Source organism: Epinephelus moara, chromosome 12, assembly GCF_006386435.1.
Source record: "Epinephelus moara isolate mb chromosome 12, YSFRI_EMoa_1.0, whole genome shotgun sequence".
NCBI classification, from domain to species: domain Eukaryota; kingdom Metazoa; phylum Chordata; class Actinopteri; order Perciformes; family Serranidae; genus Epinephelus; species Epinephelus moara.
The window spans coordinates 23,512,819-23,532,335 of record NC_065517.1 but is presented as its reverse complement, the minus strand read 5'-3'; the positions used below and the strand labels follow the sequence as shown (position 1 = coordinate 23,532,335).

The 19,517-nt window shown below is 40.2% G+C and overlaps 1 protein-coding gene across 2 annotated transcripts; it reads right to left on the bottom strand.

Moving 5' to 3' along the window:
* Positions 1-4,486: 4,486 nt before the first annotated feature.
* Positions 4,487-10,599, bottom strand: LOC126398644 (uncharacterized). Of its 2 annotated transcripts, none has more exons than XM_050058143.1 (9): positions 10,498-10,599; positions 10,247-10,286; positions 10,101-10,134; positions 9,939-9,992; positions 9,799-9,828; positions 9,484-9,655; positions 6,950-7,059; positions 6,612-6,786; positions 4,487-5,052 (listed from the first exon to the last, which is right to left on the bottom strand). In XM_050058143.1, exons 2-9 carry the CDS (start codon positions 10,256-10,258, stop codon positions 4,956-4,958), a joined length of 684 nt encoding a protein of 227 aa, XP_049914100.1. In that variant the 5' UTR covers positions 10,259-10,286; positions 10,498-10,599; the 3' UTR covers positions 4,487-4,955. The 2 variants fall into 2 exon arrangements, with proteins under 2 accessions (XP_049914100.1, XP_049914101.1); XM_050058144.1 differs by having other exon boundaries at positions 10,470-10,532.
* Positions 10,600-19,517: the final 8,918 nt, after the last annotated feature.

Here is a 19,517-nt window from a genome sequence, read left to right as displayed (position 1 = left end):
AGTAAGCCCTGTACAAAATCCACCCTGCAGTAAAATGTTGCCACCTAAGCCTCTGTAAAACCCAGGGAAAAATCTGGATGTGGACCAGCAGATAGAGCGTCAGTGTGGAAACATAAAGAAGGGTTTGATCTCATTTATGCCCTCACTGTTCTGGAGGTGATGAAACGAGGCCGGTCTTGAGCTCGGCGAGGTCAGTCCTCTACTCTCTTCTCCTCTCTTCTACTCTCCTCTCCTCCTTACCTCTCCCCCATTAATCACGTCTGTACACATGAAAATGAGCTTAACCCTTTTTCCCGTGCCGTGCTCTACTTCCACTCAAGGACACGTCGCAATAGCATGTATAAGTAGCATCTCTCTGTGCATATATTCCCCCTGCATTACCCCTTAATGGACACCCCTCAGTCTTAGTGAAACATGCTACACAGGGCTTTATCCTGCCTTGTTAAAGCTGTCACTCTTCCTCGCGTTGCCTCATAACAATTAACACTCCCATAAACCCTTTTGTCAAATGCTTAATAGGGGAAAAAATGTAAATGAAGGACTTATCCATACCCCCTTGAGTCTAACATAATTTCACTGGCAACTAAACTATGTGAAAGGAGGTTGGTGTATAATATACTGTGTGTACGCTCATGAAAAAGAGAGGGACGAAGTGAAAGAGCGAGTAGATAGCGAGAAAGAAGATAATGTCGCCAAGGGAAAGGAAAGTAAGAGAAGTAGGTAGAGAATGAGTAAGGAAGAGAGAGGACGGGAAAAAAGAAAATGAGCTTGGTTCCCTGTGTGGCACAGTGCTTCACCACTTAATCATCCCCTGGTCTATAAATAGGCCGTCACAGCCATGGAATATTGGGAGATTAATGGAAGAGAATGGAACACCATAATGCTGTGAAGCTTCAACACTTCTGTTGAACTTCAGTCGTGCAGATTTCATTTTACTTCCCCCTCTCAGTTTTATCATTAAAAAAAAAAGTAAAGAGGGGAAGTTCCCCAGATTGCACCCACTTTACCCTTCCTCCTCTTCCCTGTCTTTTCCTTCGCCTGCTGCAACACAGTCTTACTGGGCGACAGACGTGCATACTCGAAGGCAAATGCCACCAACGTATATAAGCACAGAAATATTGATGCAGTGCAACCATGCAAGCATTAGCAATACACCCCTACAGCAGACAGTGGAAAAAGTTTTCTCCCCTCATTTCACATTCTGTATGATGCACTGCAGAGTTTCTGTTCAGCACCTATCACAAGTGCTTATCTCCTGAGGAAATGTTGACAGTGTTGATGTAGCAGGAATCACCTTGTATCTCCCTGCACCCCTCACTGCGTGCGTGTGTGTGTCTGTGTATGTACGTGTCTGTGTGCATAACTGTGTACATTCAGGGGAACTTGTGCAGGGGTAGGCTCACATCGGGAGCGTTTGACTTTGAGGGAAAAATGACAGAGGTGTGATTTAGGTCAGGGAAGAGAGAAGGGAGAAGGGGTTGTGAGGACACTAAAGCTGTAGTGATGGGCCAAAATGAATGAACAAATCTTTCTGACCGACTCTTTTTACAGAGTCAGCTTGTCGAATGTCTGTGCACTCATAAAATTCCAACTTTCCCCATTCACCCACTTGCTGTTATCGTAGGGTATTGCTCATGCTGCCTTGTACTGCCTACACTAAAACCCAACCTAGATGGAAATGCACTGACCAGCCAACCTTATATTCATTAGTAAGATACTTGAAAAAATAATTTCAGTGCAAATAAATTCCTTTTTTAGAGATAATAGTATCCTGGAGGAATTTCAATCAGGCTTTAGAACACACCACAGCACTGAAACTGCTTTTACTAAATTAATCAGCGACTACAGACTAAATTATGAGGAAAATAACGCCTCAGTTCTTGTCCTCATAGACCTAAGCATAGCATTTGATATGACCGACCACGGCAGGATAATCAGTCGTCTTGAAAAGTTGGTTGGTCTTTCTCACTGTGTGTTAAACTGGTTCAAAACAAACATCAAACAGTTAACATGTGTCTGAGAAACATGACCTCTGTTTTGGGGTCGCATAAGGGAGCAGCCTTGGTCCATTATTATTCTCACTGTACATGCTGCCACTTGGTAACATCATTAGAGAACACAATGTTTGTTTCCACAGTTACGCAGATGACACGCAACTGTACATCTCTGCTGAACCAAACAATGCTGCAGCCATAAACTCCATCACTACCTGTCTTTTGGCAATGAAGAAATTAATGAGCACTAATAAGACAAAACTGAAATCCTGCTTGAGAAATGCTGCTTTATAATCTGAGGAATTTCAACTCCCTGGATTAAAGCTATGGTCTACGTTTAGAAAGACGATGAAAAAGATTTGAAAAAAGCATCCCCCCCCGACACACACACCCCTCCCTCTGTGCTCCATGATCCCTCCCCTCCGAGCTCGTGTCCCCCTCCCCTCGGAGCCTCCTAACGACACCCCCCCCCCTCCCGCATAGCAACAAAATGTTTCGACGCCATCTAACCACACAAAAAACTAACGGCAGCTTTTGCAGTCATAAGCCAGCATTGGCATACAGTTATCTATGTCACAACATCCACAATAAAAATGAAATATTACCTGTTCAAAAAAAAGTCCGCTGTATCAGCATCACTTTTCGGGCCCAGATCTTGCCGGAGCTTTCTCCATCGGTCAAAGGATGACCTGATGTTTACTCTGCTTTGAGCCCTCAATTTGTCGCATTTCCTCTTTGTTTCTGCTTTTTCAGAGGCAGACACGCTTCCTTTCGGCCTTTGCCGGTGGGGCAAGCAGAGGTCGCTTGCTGCTGTTGCTCGCTTTATATCGAAACTCGTTTAGCTGAATCGCTCAGGGCCTTACAAACCGCTCGTACTTTCAAATGCGGAGGGGGGTTGGGATGAGGCGAGATGAGGAGTAGAGGAGTGTCAAAATGGAGCGAGGAGGGGATTGGACGGAGGGTAAGAAAGAGAGAGTCCAAATTTGAGCAAGGAGTAACTCCCATGCGGACCAGATGGCTGTGATTGGTCAGTTTCTCTGCAGGCCTGCAGCCGCCAGAGAGAATGGATTTTTTTTGGTTCCTTTTGCTCTTCACATTGTGTAGCTAGCACTATTGGGCCATAACCACCATCTAAATGATGTTAATAATAATGATCAATCTTTCTAAATGTAGACCATAGCTTTAAATCTGAGGTTACAAGTTTAGGTGTGATCCTAGATTCAGATCTAAACTTCACGTCCAACATTAACAAGGTGACGAAAACATAATTTTTCCACCTCAGAAACATAGCCAAGGTATGACCATTTCCAAATGAAAATGATGCTGAGAAATTGATTCATGCCTTTATTTCAAGCCGCCTCGACTACTGTAACGCACCTTTCACTGAGAGATTCAGCTCATTCAAAACTCTGCAGCTCGGCTATTAACCAGAACCAAGAGGAGAGAGTGCATCAGGCCAGTCTGAGCTGCTCTGCACTGACTTCCTGTTGCATTTAGAATTGATTTTAAGCTCCTCCTCCTTGTATACAAAGCCCTAAATTGGCTAGGACCGAGTGACATTGCTAACTCCCTTTGCCTCCAAGAACACTGCTATCATCTGCTGCTGGTTTATTGGAGGTTCCCATCAACAGCTGGAGGTAGATCTGGGATGCAACCTTTATCAATTACACCCCAAAGCTATGGAACACACTACTTATAGATATCAGGGAAGCTAGCTCGCTAAATATTTTTTAAAAGAAAGCTAAAAATGCGTCTGTTCACTTTAGCCTTTAACTAGCCCTGACTTCCTGACACAGGTCTGAAACACTTTAATGCTTTTACTTTCTATTTAAATTAAAATTCTTACATGATTTAATGATTTATAGTTTTCCAACTCTTTATGAATCAGCTCTGTTTTATGTTCACTCAGTGCTCATACTGCCCTCATTGTAAAGCACTTTGTGCTGCATTTAGTGTATGAAAGGTGCTATATAAATAAAGTTTATTATTATTATTATTACTGTGAGAAGTGATCGAATCAGACATGAGTAAAGATCTGCATAGAGCCAAGGCCAACAGTGCAGTTCTGTGCCCCTCTCTCTTCTTCTGACTGGTGTGTTCATGAGCTTCAAATTGTAATGTGGAAACAACTCTACAAAGAAGATGTGTTTAATTTACCACTCGGGGCATTTAAACAACAGAAGAGCCATGAAATGTGATCAGAAACAAATTTTTCAGATTATTCTGAAACCACATGAATGCAGCACAAGGCAGAGTAGGTAACTAGGACGTCTGCTATTTGTCCCTTAAAGAAAGACTTCTTCTTCCATTGCTGTTGAAATGATATCCAGCACCTCCTACTGTCTGTGTATCAGCTCCCACCATATGCTGAAAACACATGAGTCTGCATTACTCACAGCAAATTAAACCCTTATGTGAGAATGTGAGCTCATGACTACAGGCCTACTGAGCTGGGCAAAGTTGTTATGAGTAAAATGTAATGACAAAAGGGATTTGCAGTTTTATTGCACTTTTATTTACCGTTGATTAATTACCTACAATAAAAGATGATGATCACGATAGACTGATAAAGCACATAATAAGCCCTTGTGTTCACAGAAGACATTTTGGCATAGTAAAAGCGCAGGCGTAAATAATTAAAACAATTAGAGCTGAATTCCATATTTAGCTGTTTAGGTGTCACGGTCCTGGTATCACACATGCTGGCTGAGTCACACTGTCATGGCTCACTGGGACACTTGAATAGAACAGAGCCATTGTTATTGTTACCAGAAACACCTTTGCTTTTCTTAGAAGTCAAAATGTCTGCTGTGAAAAAGTGGTGTACAGTGCTTCTGTCATCAGGCACAGTGAGAAATAACATGTAATGGGAAAGAAAAAACAGACCAAAATTTAAGTGATAAAAATTTGAACGTTGTCTCTTCTTAAGCTTCTTGTGTTGGCTGTGGAGGCAGGGCTTAATTACTTGCATGGGCATCCGAAGCGAACTTTGTAGTCACGGCACGTGCCAGATTTCTGGTCCGTGTTGCGGCAAACAAATCCCTGAGTTGGATTGTAGCTGCAAAATGATACCAAACAGTCAGTGTGATATTTAAAGCAAGGAAATACTGAGAGCAAACAATAACTTCTCAATAATGGGTTACATTGTTAAAACGATACATGTAATTGAGCATAGCGTTAGTTCAGGCAGGATGTGAGCTCAGCTCACACCCCAGCTACATCAGCTGATCTCAAACAGCCTGATTGATGGAAGGGAGTCAGCTGATAGATCACATGATTCCTCTCTATGCAACATTTCTGTTTGTCAGTAATGCTGGTTCTGTTCTGTTCCTGGGGGGGTCTTTGCTGCTGCTCTCCCTGCCTTTGCCTTTCCATGTAGGCGCATGGAAGGGCAGGGAGGTTTGCATTTCTGCCTCAGGCTTTCCTCATTTGCACATGGAAGGGTAGAGCGGTTTGCTCTCTCTGCATTAGGGTTTCCACGTAGGCGCATGATAGAGGCTCATTGTGTAGGCCCAAGGAAAGGCAGAGAGGCCCCAGAACAGAGCCTTACCGCCAAATATAATACTGCAAATGGAAAGAAAGGTTTTTTTGCCACAAGTGTTTTTGACTGAACTATAAAATACTGATCTGCAGCAGTGTTTCTCAAATGGTGTGCCGTGGGATTTTGTGATAATACCCCACATTATATTTGCAATATTCAACTGGGCCTATACAAAAAGTTATGAATGAATTTCTAATTGACTTTATCATAATGTTGTGCGCACTCATTTCCTAATAAAGAGGCAAACTAGTTAAAAAATGTAATTTAATTAAAAAAACCTTCACAGGGAACCTATTGCCGGCCATTCACGTGTGGGAATTATAAGTGTGTGACACATGAAAAGCCCTGATTGGCAGCCAGTGCGAGGGATGGTAACATTTAAAAGGACAAAGCCGTGAGTGGAATGAAACGTTTTATTTTATGGATCAAATTACAACAAAGCACCTGTCCTTTTTTCTTATTTTTATCATCTTATGTTGTGATAAAAGTGATAACACATGTTATAGAAGCTGTTGTGCACACATATAAATACAGATGTTGAGATTTTGGCTTGCCCTTTGGTTTGAAAAGTTTGAAAACCACTGATCTAGAGTGTTGTTACTCGGTCAAATTACAGTTAAATCTGTTCTTGGCCTATCTATTCTCATGTTGTTCTTGGTGTCAGGCGTAACTTCTTCTGAAATATCTCAGATATCCAATGAAAATAGAATAATTAGTCAGAAATAATGAACACCAATAAACTGGCTTATTCATGTTTCTTACTCTTTAGACCACAAAAAGCTTTGTTTTCTCAGACAAAGCTGTTAGCAAAAGAATAAAGTAAAGCTCAGACATTATGTGCCTATTACCCAGTTTCCTCATGGGGCTCATTAAAATTTCATCTAATCTAATGTAAATGTGCATCTACAAAGTTTCGATTCACTGTTTAAGCAGTAGCTCCAGGCAGTACATCTTGGTGATTTGGAAAGTTTGGGAAAGAGTTTTTAATGTTGAAAAGAATTGATTTATTGTTGGGTTGTTGGGAGAAAAATTAGTACATGCAAACTTTTAAATTGTTTCCCTGTGAGGCAACTTACATATGGAGGATCTCCCCTGTAGAGATGGCTGGGGTCATTGTGTCAATAGTAACAGCCTCAATGTAGAGTGGGTGCTCACAGATCTGTCCTGGGTTTTCTGGCCTCAGGTTAGTCAAAAGTTCCCAGTCCCCTGTTCCACTGGGATCGTCCCGGTCATACCACTTGGTCCAGCACACTGCAGGGAGCAGTAAAGGAGAGACTGGGTGACTGGTGGGGAACTGTGTTACCTAAGTATTATTCTAAATGGATGCTTATATGCACACGAACAATGAAAGAGAAAGGGAAATCCACTTTGCATTAGCAGCTTAACACTGCACAAGAATGTACACATACAGTACCTCCTCCACCACAGAAAGGGGGGTGGCAGCTGAAACGAACACGATAATCATTGCACATCTTTTTGGATTGGTCCTGGTTTCTGCAGATGAACCCTGAAGTTGTGTCACTCCTGAAAAAAAACAAACAAAGGCAGAAGCACACTTACTAAAAGTGATTTATATATAATGGCATAGCTCCAGGGATGGCAAAGTCAGGTTTGCCACTTTGGCCCAAATTAAAATATCTCCAAACATTTTGTACAGACATTTCTGCTCCCCAGATGATGACTTTTCCTGGCTTTGGTGATCCCCTAAATTTTGATTTTTTAATCTAAAGTAGTCCATACCCATTGAGTGCACAGTTGCCCACGTACAGTTTCATATGGTGTGTGTTTGGGATACAGGTCATAGGAAATTGCAGATTAAATAGTCAACTGAACCCATTAAGAAGAGCAATGTATTCAGACAGAGTTTTTGTGAATTTGATAGTACGATTGCTTTATTGAAAGTACAGTAGGAACATTGCCAATAGTGGGATAGTTAGTGGGCTAAAACTGTACATTAGTAGTTGAGGTAGAACGTTGAAAGGCAAATAGTTAAAGTCACTTCCTTATAGAAGCTCAGTTTTAGTAAGTTTTCCAACTTTTGCCAAGAGGGAACTTTAGATATTGGTCCCTAGAGTATGTTCACCGAGTTTCATGCAGATCGGTCAAACTTCCTAGGACGAGATTGATTTTAAGTGTTTTTCAAAAAAATCAAAATGGCGGAAAATCTATATAACCGGAAGTTATGGGTTCTTGAGGCAAATTTGTTCCTCATGAGGAGAGGCATCTCTGTGCAAAGTTTCATGTCTCTACGACATACGGGGCATGAGATATGCCCTTTCAAAGTTTGCAATTTCAATCGGTTGCTATAGCGCCCCCCTTTGGCCAATTGATGTAATATTGCTTCATTTGCATCCTCCCATGACCCTCTACCACTGTGCCAAATTTCACATGGATTGACCAAGTCAGTGAGGAGAAAAACGTGGAACAGACACACCCACAGACAGACAGAGTTTTCATCATTATATAGTAAGATATAGTAAGATGCGAACACCTGCAAAGCTTCTGCTATTCCCATCAGTTAGTGCTAATTGGGTAACATTATATGTGCGTAATATCAGCATGTCAACATTGCCATTGTCAGCATGGTAGCATGCTAATGTTAGCATTTAGCTCAAGCCCTCCGCTGTTCCTAAAAACAGCCTAATGTCTGCAAATAGAGATGGACAACACGTCTCCACTTCCTCCTACTGAACAAAAATAAGACCAAAATATCCCGGAAATGGTTGCTGCCATCTTGTGCCGGTGATCATTTGGAGCCAGAGACTGCGCAGTAGCGACCCCGCGGCATCATGCTGATCGCGAGCAGCATCATCATTACAAGCACATGGTTTGGCACATTGCTCTCAATCATGATGTCAACCACCCTTTTTATAGCATTAAATAACTCAGTTAAAACCAGATATATCAGAAAAATGAACACTTGAACATCGACATGATAAGAACTGCTGAAAATGCCAGAAACCATCTTTGGGAAAAATCTGACTGGCGTGTACTTTAACAACTTCTCACCCTGACCTCGTCACATATTGGCGTTTAGTCATGGACTTGTTGGTTGTTAGTGTTTTGGGACGCTGTGTCAAGTTCTACCTGTTACATGCATTGTCTGCTTTCAAGATACACTTCCATTTTCACAGAACATTTAAGTTTACATAATTATTTTTCAAGATAAAGACACTACATCAGTACAACACCATAAATTGACTTTTTTTCTTCCAACAACACACACATGGTGAGATTTAGGCAACAAAAGCACATGGTGAGGTTTAGGAAAATGAACAGGGTTTGGCTTTAGAATCTTATGGGACATGAACACTGCACTCTCGAGTAAAAGCCACTGTTTGCTGGACTAATCAACCACCCAAGGCGACTTTCGGCGCCTTAACTTTTGTCCTTGTCCCACAGCGTTTCTCCCTGATGCCGCCAACACCATTACACTATAACACCAACTGGCCGTGTATCATGCCAACGTTAAACGACGCCTTATTTTGTTGGTTTCTGCATCACAAGTCACTGCCCAAATGCCAGATTTTGACAGCTTCGGAGTGAGACCAGGCTTTGAATTTTTAGTTTGGCCCATTTCCCATACGCTATCATGGAGGGGGTGGGGTTAATGACCTATACTGCCGTCAGCCACCAGGAGGCAGTTGAGATATTTTGGCTTCACTTCTGGGGAGCTGTCATGTTGTCCATCTTTAAATACAGTTGATGGTACAGCCTCATAGAGCCTAGCATTTGCTCATTCTGTGTTTTTCTGGTGCTCATTGGTTACCAAGTGCTTGACTGATCAATAGAACAGAATAAATTGTCGAAAGTGAAATCAGTGGAAATATCTTCAGTCTCACCAGGTAAACAAACACGTACAGTAGCAACATCAATGCAACACATTCAGTAGAATACAATATGAATCACTGCATCAAATGCATTCTAATTATTCACACTCCTACTCACTTATAAATCACATCCCCTGCTGCCGCCACACTGAGTCCAGACAGAGTTTGGGCCTCAATATCCTGTGGTTTAGAGCAGATCTTCCCTGGGTTCTCTTGGCGAAGGTTATAGAGGGTTTCCCAGTCTCCAGTTCCAGAGGGGTCGTCTCTGTCAAACCAGTCTGTCCAGCACTCTGGACCAAAGTATTCACAGCGGGATGAATTAATAACAAGACATTTGAAATCTGTCTGTAAATGCTGGGATTTGTCAAATGTCAGAAAAGATACAAAGGCGAATGAAGTGTGAATGTAAAAACAAAAGGTGTAATCTGCTTACGAATGTGGGTGGGATAGTAGCAGGGCCACCCTGAATGTAGTTAAACAAACAAACAGTGGTTGTCAAACCTTTCTATACAAAGTGAAACACTTCAGTCTGCACTTTAAATGTCAGGATTGCGAGTGAAAAGAATCTCTAACCTGGCTTCACTGGAAGGAGGGAGACGGGCTTAGCCACAAGCTGCTGGTCGCTTTCTGTCAAAGGTAATCAGAAAGACGTTGTATACTGTGACTGCATTTATTCCTGATAACAGGGTCGTCAAAAGTGTACATACTATCATGAAGTTATTGAGATCAACCTACCTAAAAACAATCCTGCAACAATGGCGACACTTAACTGTGAGACGGAAGAAAAGAAAAAAGGTTACAATTACAGGATATAACATACTGCATACAGAACTGTAAATTTGTATTGAAAAATATGGCCATATAATACAAAGTCATATTACCAATTTGATCATGATTGCGGATAATGGATGATCTTTAAAACTGTAAGGGAAGTTGTTTGCATTTAGGAAAAAATATGAATGTATAGTAACATCTTAATTTTAAATGCATTTTAATTTAAAACATACATTTACAAATATACCCAATCATAAATACATAGATAGTTGAATACCAGTATCTTTGACGGTACATACAAAATTAAGTTCAGAGTAGACATTATGTTACCTCTCTCTGCAGAAACAAACACACTCACCCACAGGACCTCTCAGTTGAACAGTATGGCTGCTTAAACCTCTGTGTGGCTTAATGAGGCTCTCTCCTGTCTCTCAACTTAAATACACGCCTGGAAGATACTTGAATACATGTTCTGCAGACCTCACCCCGAGAAAACAATGCACATGTTGGCACAATAATTTTCACATTTGAAAGGGTTAATTTAGAACAGAACGTTTGGAGATAAGGTGTCCGCCATTCTTCTGTGGTCACTTTAAACCTTCTCTGCATACCTGTTTCATGCAGGCAAATGTAAATACAAAGGAATGCATACATGTTGGTTTCACAATAGGGTAAAAAACATATCCTGTTTCAAATTCTCAGATTGCAGCATTTAAGACCCTTAACTGGAAAAAGAGGTCATTATGACACAGAGTACGTGTTGTGAAGTCGACCAGATCCTATTCCCAATTGGCCAAAACATGCCGTGGAAGCCCACATTCGCACAAAAGCTATTGTGAAGCGCATGTGAGCAGGAGAAACTTAATCTTGTTCCCATGATATAGACATCTAATGATAACAATCAGAATGTACTAGGAAAGGTACCACCCCAAGTCTGGGTAATGCAGTTCACCTTCATGTGTTCATCAGTGAGTGATCAACATGCAGCACTGGTTAGGGTTAGCACAAGAGCGTGGTTACTCACTTGCCTAACGACTAATGACTGAATAATTAACAAAATTAACTCTAGTGTCACGAACACAGGTATCCCTGGCATACATCTCATGCTTGTTTGGCCCATCCGCTTCCCTCCCAGCCATTCTAAGCAGACTTTCTTGCTCATTATTCTATGTCTGTTGCTCTGTCAGTCAAATAATGACACAGATGGGTTTGTTGAAAGCCCAGTGTGTCTCATAGAGATGCTAAATGGTATATTGTGCGTTTGAATCTGACGCATGGGGGTGAGATCAGGCTGTATTAAAAAAAAAAAGGGGCTTTAGACTGCTTAAAGGAACAGTGGGTAAGATTTAGGAGGATTAGTGGAATCTAGTGGTGAGGATTGCAGATTACAACCAGGTGAAAATTCTTGTGGTTAGAATTTTAGTGTTCATTGCACAGGAGGTTTTTACCAGGAGCCGAAATATCTGCAGAGGTTTCTTCCTCTCCAAAACAAACTGACCCGATAACTGAAACTGGTAAAAACACTGAATAAAGCAGTTTCACACTACAAATCAGCGTTTCTCATATGCTCTTGTCGTGGAGGGGCTCTTATCTCCAGTGGCCAACACAAAAGCGCAAATAGCCGTAGTTTAGTTTAGTTCAGCTTAGCTTAGTTTAGCTTAGCTTAGCAAATTTTGGTTTAGTTTGGTTTAGTTTACCTCGGCTCGGCCCAGCTCAGGTTGAGATTGAGGTTCAGGTTCGATTTGGTGTATTTTACTCGTTTGGTTTAGTTTAATTTAGCTTAACTTAGCTTATCTTAGCTTATCTTATCTTAGCTTAGCTTAGTTTATTTTGGTTTAGTTTAGCTCGGCTTGGCTTGGCTCGGTTCAGTTCAGCTTAATTTCGTTTAGTTTGGTTAGGTCTGGTTTAGTTTTGTTTAGTTTAGTTTAACTGTGTTTAATTTATCTTAGCTTAGCTTATCTTAGCTAAGCTTAGCTTAGTTTATTTTGGTTTAGTTTAGCTCGGCTTGGTTAAGTTCAGCTTAGTTTAGTTTAGTTTGGTTAGGTTTGTTTTGTTTTGTTTATTTTAGTTTAACTTAGTTTAATTTAGCTTAGCTTAGTTTATCTTAGCTAAACAATATGAAAAATGTTACAGAGTTCATTACACATTTCTTTTGTAGTTAGGCTTAGTTTTCTTGTTTTCCCACTTTAACAGCTGTAAACAGACAAGTCAAATCCATGCCAGTTCAGGGCAACCACATAATTCTGTGTTAAATAAAAAAACAGAAACCAAAAACCCAGGCATGCTCACACATTAGGAGTAAATAGTAGTAGTTATTGCACATACAGGAATATAAGCCATATACTCATCACAAGAATTTAATGATCAAATGTGTGATTCAGTGCTAAAACTTCAGGCAAAGTTGATGCAATATAAAAGGACATGCAATTTTTAAAAGCACTAGAGGCAGTAGTGACATATTTAGAACTATATTGTAACACAAGCAGGACATGCTGTCAGCAGCAGCAAATGAATAATTCAAGAGTAATTTGCTACTGTTATAAGGTGCTTTATGATTTTACATGTTTCTCTGTGTGCACTGTGTTCCACCCCATTGCTTGTATTCTGGTATTGTATGACAAGACAAGTATGGCTTCCATTTGTATGCCTCACAGTCTGCCACTCAGTACTTTAAAAACCAGGGTAGTGCACAGTTGTGTCCACTGTTGCCTTATGTATGCTCTGAGGAAGGTCAAACAGACCGAAAGCTCAACAATAAAGTGAAACACTGCATAGATGTAAGGGTGCGGTAATGTTTTTCTACCATAAGCAGCAGCAAAAAAGAGTTTAGTGTGTATGTATTAATTATCATTGTCCATTCTGGGCTCCTGTAGAAACATGGCAGTGCAACATGGCTATCCCTGCGGACGAGGACTCTCTATGTAGATATAAATGGCTTATTCTACGGTAGGAAGAACACAGCTGATTATTCACTGAAGAAATATAATTATTATATTCAATTTCTGCCAATATATCCCACACACTGAACCTTTGACTGAAACTACAACAGTAATGAACATTTATAATTGGAGCACTTACCTTCTTGTCCTTTACAGAACGGCGGGTGACAGCTGAAACTGCACAGCTGCTGCAGCAAATGCTATAATCCAGGCAAAATTTTGGCTGCCTCTTGCAGTTAAAGGCAGCTGTCATGCTATTTCTGAAATTATAAAAGGATGATTCAGGTGCAAGTGGCTGATAGGAATTAGTGCATATCACCTGTACCAGCATTACAGTTATTTTAGAAAGTGTTTAGGTGTTGTGGTTATATAAGGTGGATAATTTGTCTCATAGTAACAGAACATTTTGACACCTGGGTACATCACTCGTTCTGTTTGGGAGGTTAAACTAAACTGGCTTCGCAAAGATCTTTTGGGGTTTTACTTTCAGTCATTGAGAATGACCTGTCCGTGTACTGTCCCAGAGTCATTTCCAACCAACTGTGTGTCTGTGTGCATATGTGTGTACGTTCAAGGGAACTTGTGTGGGTGTTGGCTCACAGCAGGGACATTTGACTTTGAGGTAAACATGACAGAGGTTTGATTCAGGTCGGAAGGAAAAGAGACAGGCTGTGAGGAAACCAAAAAACAAGCCATTATTTCCTTAAATAGAGGGGAAGTGATAGGTTGAGAGATAAATAAAGAACCTTAAACATCGTGTGTGTTATAACTTTGCTTGATAGTGCTCCTACGTTAGTATGACATTCAGATTTACTGACACATTCCTTTTTACGTTCCCACTTTGCTGTTTAAATGATATCCAGCACCTCCTACTGTCTGTATATTAGTTCCCACCATCTGTTGAAAACACGAGTCTGCATTACTCACACCAAACCATAACTTCATGAAAGCCTGTGAGCTCATGAGTATGCTCCTAATAAGCTGGTCAGAGTTGTTATGAGTACAACGTAATGACAAAAGGGATTTGCTGTTTATTAGTGGTTTTATTGCCGTTTACAGTTGATTAATTACCAATACAGCATCATGATTTCATACTCAATAGAAATAAAAAGATAGCCTAATAAAGCACATAATAGGCCTGTTCCTACAGGGGATATTTTGGCTTGTCATGTTGAGAAAAGCACGGGCGTAAATAATACAGTTAACTATGGATGGATTCCATTTAGCTGCTTAGGCTGGTATCACACATGCTGGCTCACACTCACTCGCACTGTCATGATTCACTGGGACACTTGAACAAAACAGAGCCGTTGTTAATGTTACTTGTAACATCTTTGCTTTTTGTATAAGTCAAAATGTCTGCTGTGAAAAAGGCCTATTATACTTCTCTCATCAAACACTGTAAGAAAAATCAGACAAATTTCAGTGAGATAAATTTGAGCATTGTCTCTTCTTATGCTTCTTGCGTCGGCTGTGGAGTCAGAGCGTCATCATTTGCATGGGCATCTGAATCGAACTTTGTAGTCACGGCACCTACGGGATTTTTGGTCCTCTTGGCGGCAAACAAATCCCTTAATTGGGCTGTAGCTGAAAAATGATTCCAAACAGTGAATCAGTATGATATTTAAAGCAATATTTAAATCAAACAAGAACTTCCTTTTAATGGGGTACATCACTAAATCCAGAAATGTATTAAAAATGTGATTGAAAACATGAATGCTTCACACACATCTTCACCCCGGCAGCACAAAAGATCTATACAATCAGCCCAGTTTTGAAGTGGGCACCCAAAATTACAGTCACCAATTCAGTATCTGACCACATGTAACCTCTTCTGTTTCTGACGTTCTGACATTGCGAAATGGCCAGAAAAGTGTTTTTGCAGAACATTATGTTGTCAAAGTGAAGTTGACCTTTGACCTTTTGAATATAAAATCATTTATCATATATCCTATAAGACATTTGTGTAAAATTTTGTCATAATTAGCAAATTAATTCTTGAGTGATGGCCAAAACGCATTTTTAAGGTCACAGTGACCTTGATCTTTGACCTTCAATGATCAAATTTTTTTTTTTTTCCCCACATAATTTTTAATTTCCAAAATAGAGCAGATAGAAGACACAATAATATTTGGTCAATCCAATAGTGACACAACAAAAAAAGTTAAGTATTAATTTTTACCATTAAATGGTAAAAAATAGCACTAAATACTAAAACATAATATAATGGTTGTTGGTCGGACAACTGCCTGTCACATCACAATTTAATGTCTGTGAAATAGATGATCAGTCATTCAGGGATATCTGAAAAGTCCAGCTCTCGTACATACTCGAAAAAGGGATCCCACATCATGCAAAATTTCCTCGGGGAGCCCCTCATTATGCACCTGATTCTTTCCAGTCTGACAAAATGAAGGACTTCCCTTATCCATAAGGTGTGTGAAGGAGATATTGGGGACTTCCACTTGAGTAACACCAAGCATCTGGCTAGTGAGGTAACAAAGGCTGTAACAGTTCCCTCATGGGAAGAGAGTAGTACTGTGGGTGGAGTTACACCAAACAAAGCATTAGGTTCAACAGATTTCCAGTAACCCTTGACAGTGATCTAAAGATTTCTCCACAGTACGTCTGTAATGCAAGACAAGACCAGAACATGTGTACATGGCTCGCTGTTACTTGGCTACACCTGTCACAAGTTGGGTTCACATCTTTATAGATCCTAGAGAGCCTAACCTTCCTGAAATGAGCATGGGGTACTCTTTTGCACTGGACCAGTCCATGTTTTGCACAGACAGATGATTTGTGAACTTTATCACGGACACCCAATGACCAAATTCTAATCAGTACAATGCTGAGTCCACGTGGATGTTGGTGCCAAAGTTGAAGAAATTCCCTCAAGGTGTTCTTGAGATATTACATTCATGAGAATGCAAAGGGTCACAATAATGTTGACCCTTTGCTCACCAAAGATGTGAAATACTATCAAATTGTTTATTTAAACCATTATGAGAAGGACTTTCAAACAACAACAACAAAAAAAGGGCTATCTAACACCATATCAATTACGAATTATTATTTTGAATGAGCTCCAGCTGACAGTTTATCCACGCCAACCTCATACACTGTTAGGGAGGCGGAGAGGGAGACTGGCAGACACAGGCAGACCTGGCTGTGTCTAGAGAAGACAGGCTACGTCAGCTCTGTCCTCAGAGACAGGGGAAACACAGCAACATTTCCTGCTACAATGCAGCACATATGAAGACATCAGACCAATGTTCCTTACAAAATCTAAATGTATACTCCAGGATTTTGATTCACTCTCTGACCAGACTAAAATACAAAATCTACTTGGAGAAAATAATGTCAGCACCACAGATGCAGCAAAATATGTCAGTGCCTAATGTGACCAGTGTCGCAGCCTAAGAAACAACCAACACAACAACATAGAGCATCTCCTCACAGTTCACACTCTGGCTTTTTATTTACTTCTTCACTTAATGAGTTTTTTTTCCTTGAAATTTATGTCTATAATTTTGTATCAACACATTGTTGTTGATTGTTTAAGAAGTCACTGTCTTAAGCAAGATTTATACTTGTGCGTCAGCTTTATGCAGAGCCTACGCCGTAGCCTACACACTTGGCCTACGCCGTTGTGAGCATTTATACTTGTGCAGTAGCGTGTCTGTGCAGTTACACCTCCTGAACACTAGTCGGCGGTGGGTTTCTGTGAAGTCCTGTAAAGTTTAGTTGATTCGAAACACACATTGAACATGACTTAATAGCGACAATTTCAAACACAGGTACACAAATCAGCTTCACTATAACTCGCAGCCTTCACAGACAAAGCAATGGCATTTTACATTGTATAAATTAGCCTAGTGGATAGCAGATTTTCCTCTTCTCATATGAAGCCAGGGACAACAGCAACATTTAACTAAGCTAATGGTACAAAATTCAACTCCATTACAACTCACAAGGTTCTCCGACAAAACAGTTGTCTAAACACGTACTTCTATATACTAAACATGTTTTCCCAACAAATATAACATGCTAACACTATTAGCACAAGCCTATGGCATTGTATATATGTATGTATGTATAAATGAGCCTAGCGACAAGCAGAGATTTCATCCGCTCATATGAAGCCAGGAAAAATTACACACAAGACTTAAAATGCTATTTTTGTGGAGGCTTTATTGTCTTGGCAATTTATTGTTTCTCATCTGTAAAATTAAAATAAATAAAGGCTTTGTTTCCACTGAGGGAAATGGTTTCAGCTTACAAAGATAGACAGGAGGTCTGCGTTGCTGCAACGTGTAGATACGTTTCTGGGGAGATGCACGTCAGGCTACGCCGTAGGGTACGGCTTCAGAGGTTAGGAGTCACCCCCTTTTTTTCTGCTCTCTTTTTACCATGCTGGTAAATCTGAATGAATTATACTTTGGTGCTCATGGTTTCAGTGTTAATGAACTCAACGATTAAATTATGGAGAATCTAACCAAGCTACTGATGTCTAGCATGTCTATATTGACAAAAGTTTAAACTCTAAAGAGTTTAGCTGACATATTTGTATGCACGATCTAGGCAGCTAGCAAATGTTAGCTCATGCGGGTATATAGCTGACAACCCAGTGGGCTTTAAGAGGTTTTATATCCAAAGAAATAACACAAAAATAAACTGCTTTACAGCACCAATGGCAACAAGACCTGGTGTCTAATTGAGACGTGTTGCCAAACCTGGTTAGTGAAAGGAGCTTGACATTTAATTGGGGCTTGGCTTAAATCAAAGTTTTACAATAGCCATAATTCCAACATTTTGGTGGTATCTCAGCACGCTGATATGCAAACTCCATCAAATAACACCACGCTCGACTTCACCAGACCGCTGACACATAAAGGGTTAATGCAGGTATCACTGGACTGGATTTTTCAATACTACTTGGTATTGTTTGGTTGATACCTTATAAGGTATTGAGTACCAATACCTAGCCCTAATAAAGGCTTTGAAATATTGAAATGCCCATGTATTATTTATTAATCTATTTTTGTGCTTGATTTTTTCTCTTGACCTGCATCCCTATTACGTGACTGCTAGGTGTCTTTCTGTGATAACAAAAAAAATGGTGGACATTCATGTCAATTTCAGTGGAAAATGCAATGTTTTAAGAGTTTCGATATTAAAATGCCTTTTAGAAAACATTTCTAGCGAGAAAAGTGCATTTTGTTTTAATAATCTTTATTCAGTGAATGCATATCCTCCTAAGACCCTGTGTCCTCATATGAGTGCATTAGACCTGCTGTCCTCCTTTGTGGACACTTTATTGTGCCATCTAGTGGTAGTAAGAACATAATACACTAATCCATGTAAAAACAAGAAGGCCGTCATCTCTACCAAGTCAGTCTGCAGCTGATCCTGACACAAAAGTGGACAAAGTTCAAAACTTGATCACATCTTATGGTTGAAACTTGTATATTTATGATTAATTATGCTCGTAGTTTGATATGGCAACAAATTTGACCAATTTTAGCAACAGTAACAAACTAAGACACTGTTAATTAGGAAGTACTTGTTTGAAGACACTGGAACTTTATTATCAGCTCATTTGAGGACACTGAGACTCAATTATCATTGACAATGTTTAGTTTTTTATATACTCCCAAATAACTAGGAGAAATCAAAAAAGCATACCAAACAAAAGTTTGGGTCTCAGGAGGATATGATCTCTACTTTGTTAATTTGAAGATTATTTCAGTCTCACTAGAAAATTGTTGTAATGCAACATTTTATTTCGTCTTTAAGTAGAAACTATTTATTATTCTTATCATATTATTACTTTCCTGTAAGGCAACTTACCTGAAGAAGATCTCCCCTGTGGAGACGGCTGGGGTCATGTTGTCAGTGGTAACAGCCTCAATCTGCAGTGGGCTGTCACAGATTTGTCCTGGGTTTTCTTTCTTCAGGTTACTCAAAAGTTCCCAGTCCCCTGATCCACTGGGATCGTCCCGGTCATACCACTTGGTCCAGCACACTGCAGGGAGCAATAAAAGAGAGGCTGGATGACTGGTTGGAAACTGTGGCACCAAGGCACCATTCTAAATGAATGCTTATATGCACACGGACAATGGAATAGAAGGAGAAATCCATGTTGCATTAGTATCTTAACACTGCACATGAATGTGCTCATACAGTACCTCGTCTATCACAGAAAGACGAAGGACATCTGAAGCGAACACGATAATCATTACACTTCTTATTCTTAGATTGGTCCTGGTTTCTGCAGACAAATCCTGATGTTTTGTCATTCCTGAAAAAAAGAAACACAGAGTGACACTTACTAAAAATGAACTAATAGATTCACCAACCTAAGTGTTTGCTTGTTTAAGCCATGATGTTGGCTTGGCTCTAAGGATGGCAAAAATAGCAGAAACCATCTCCTGAC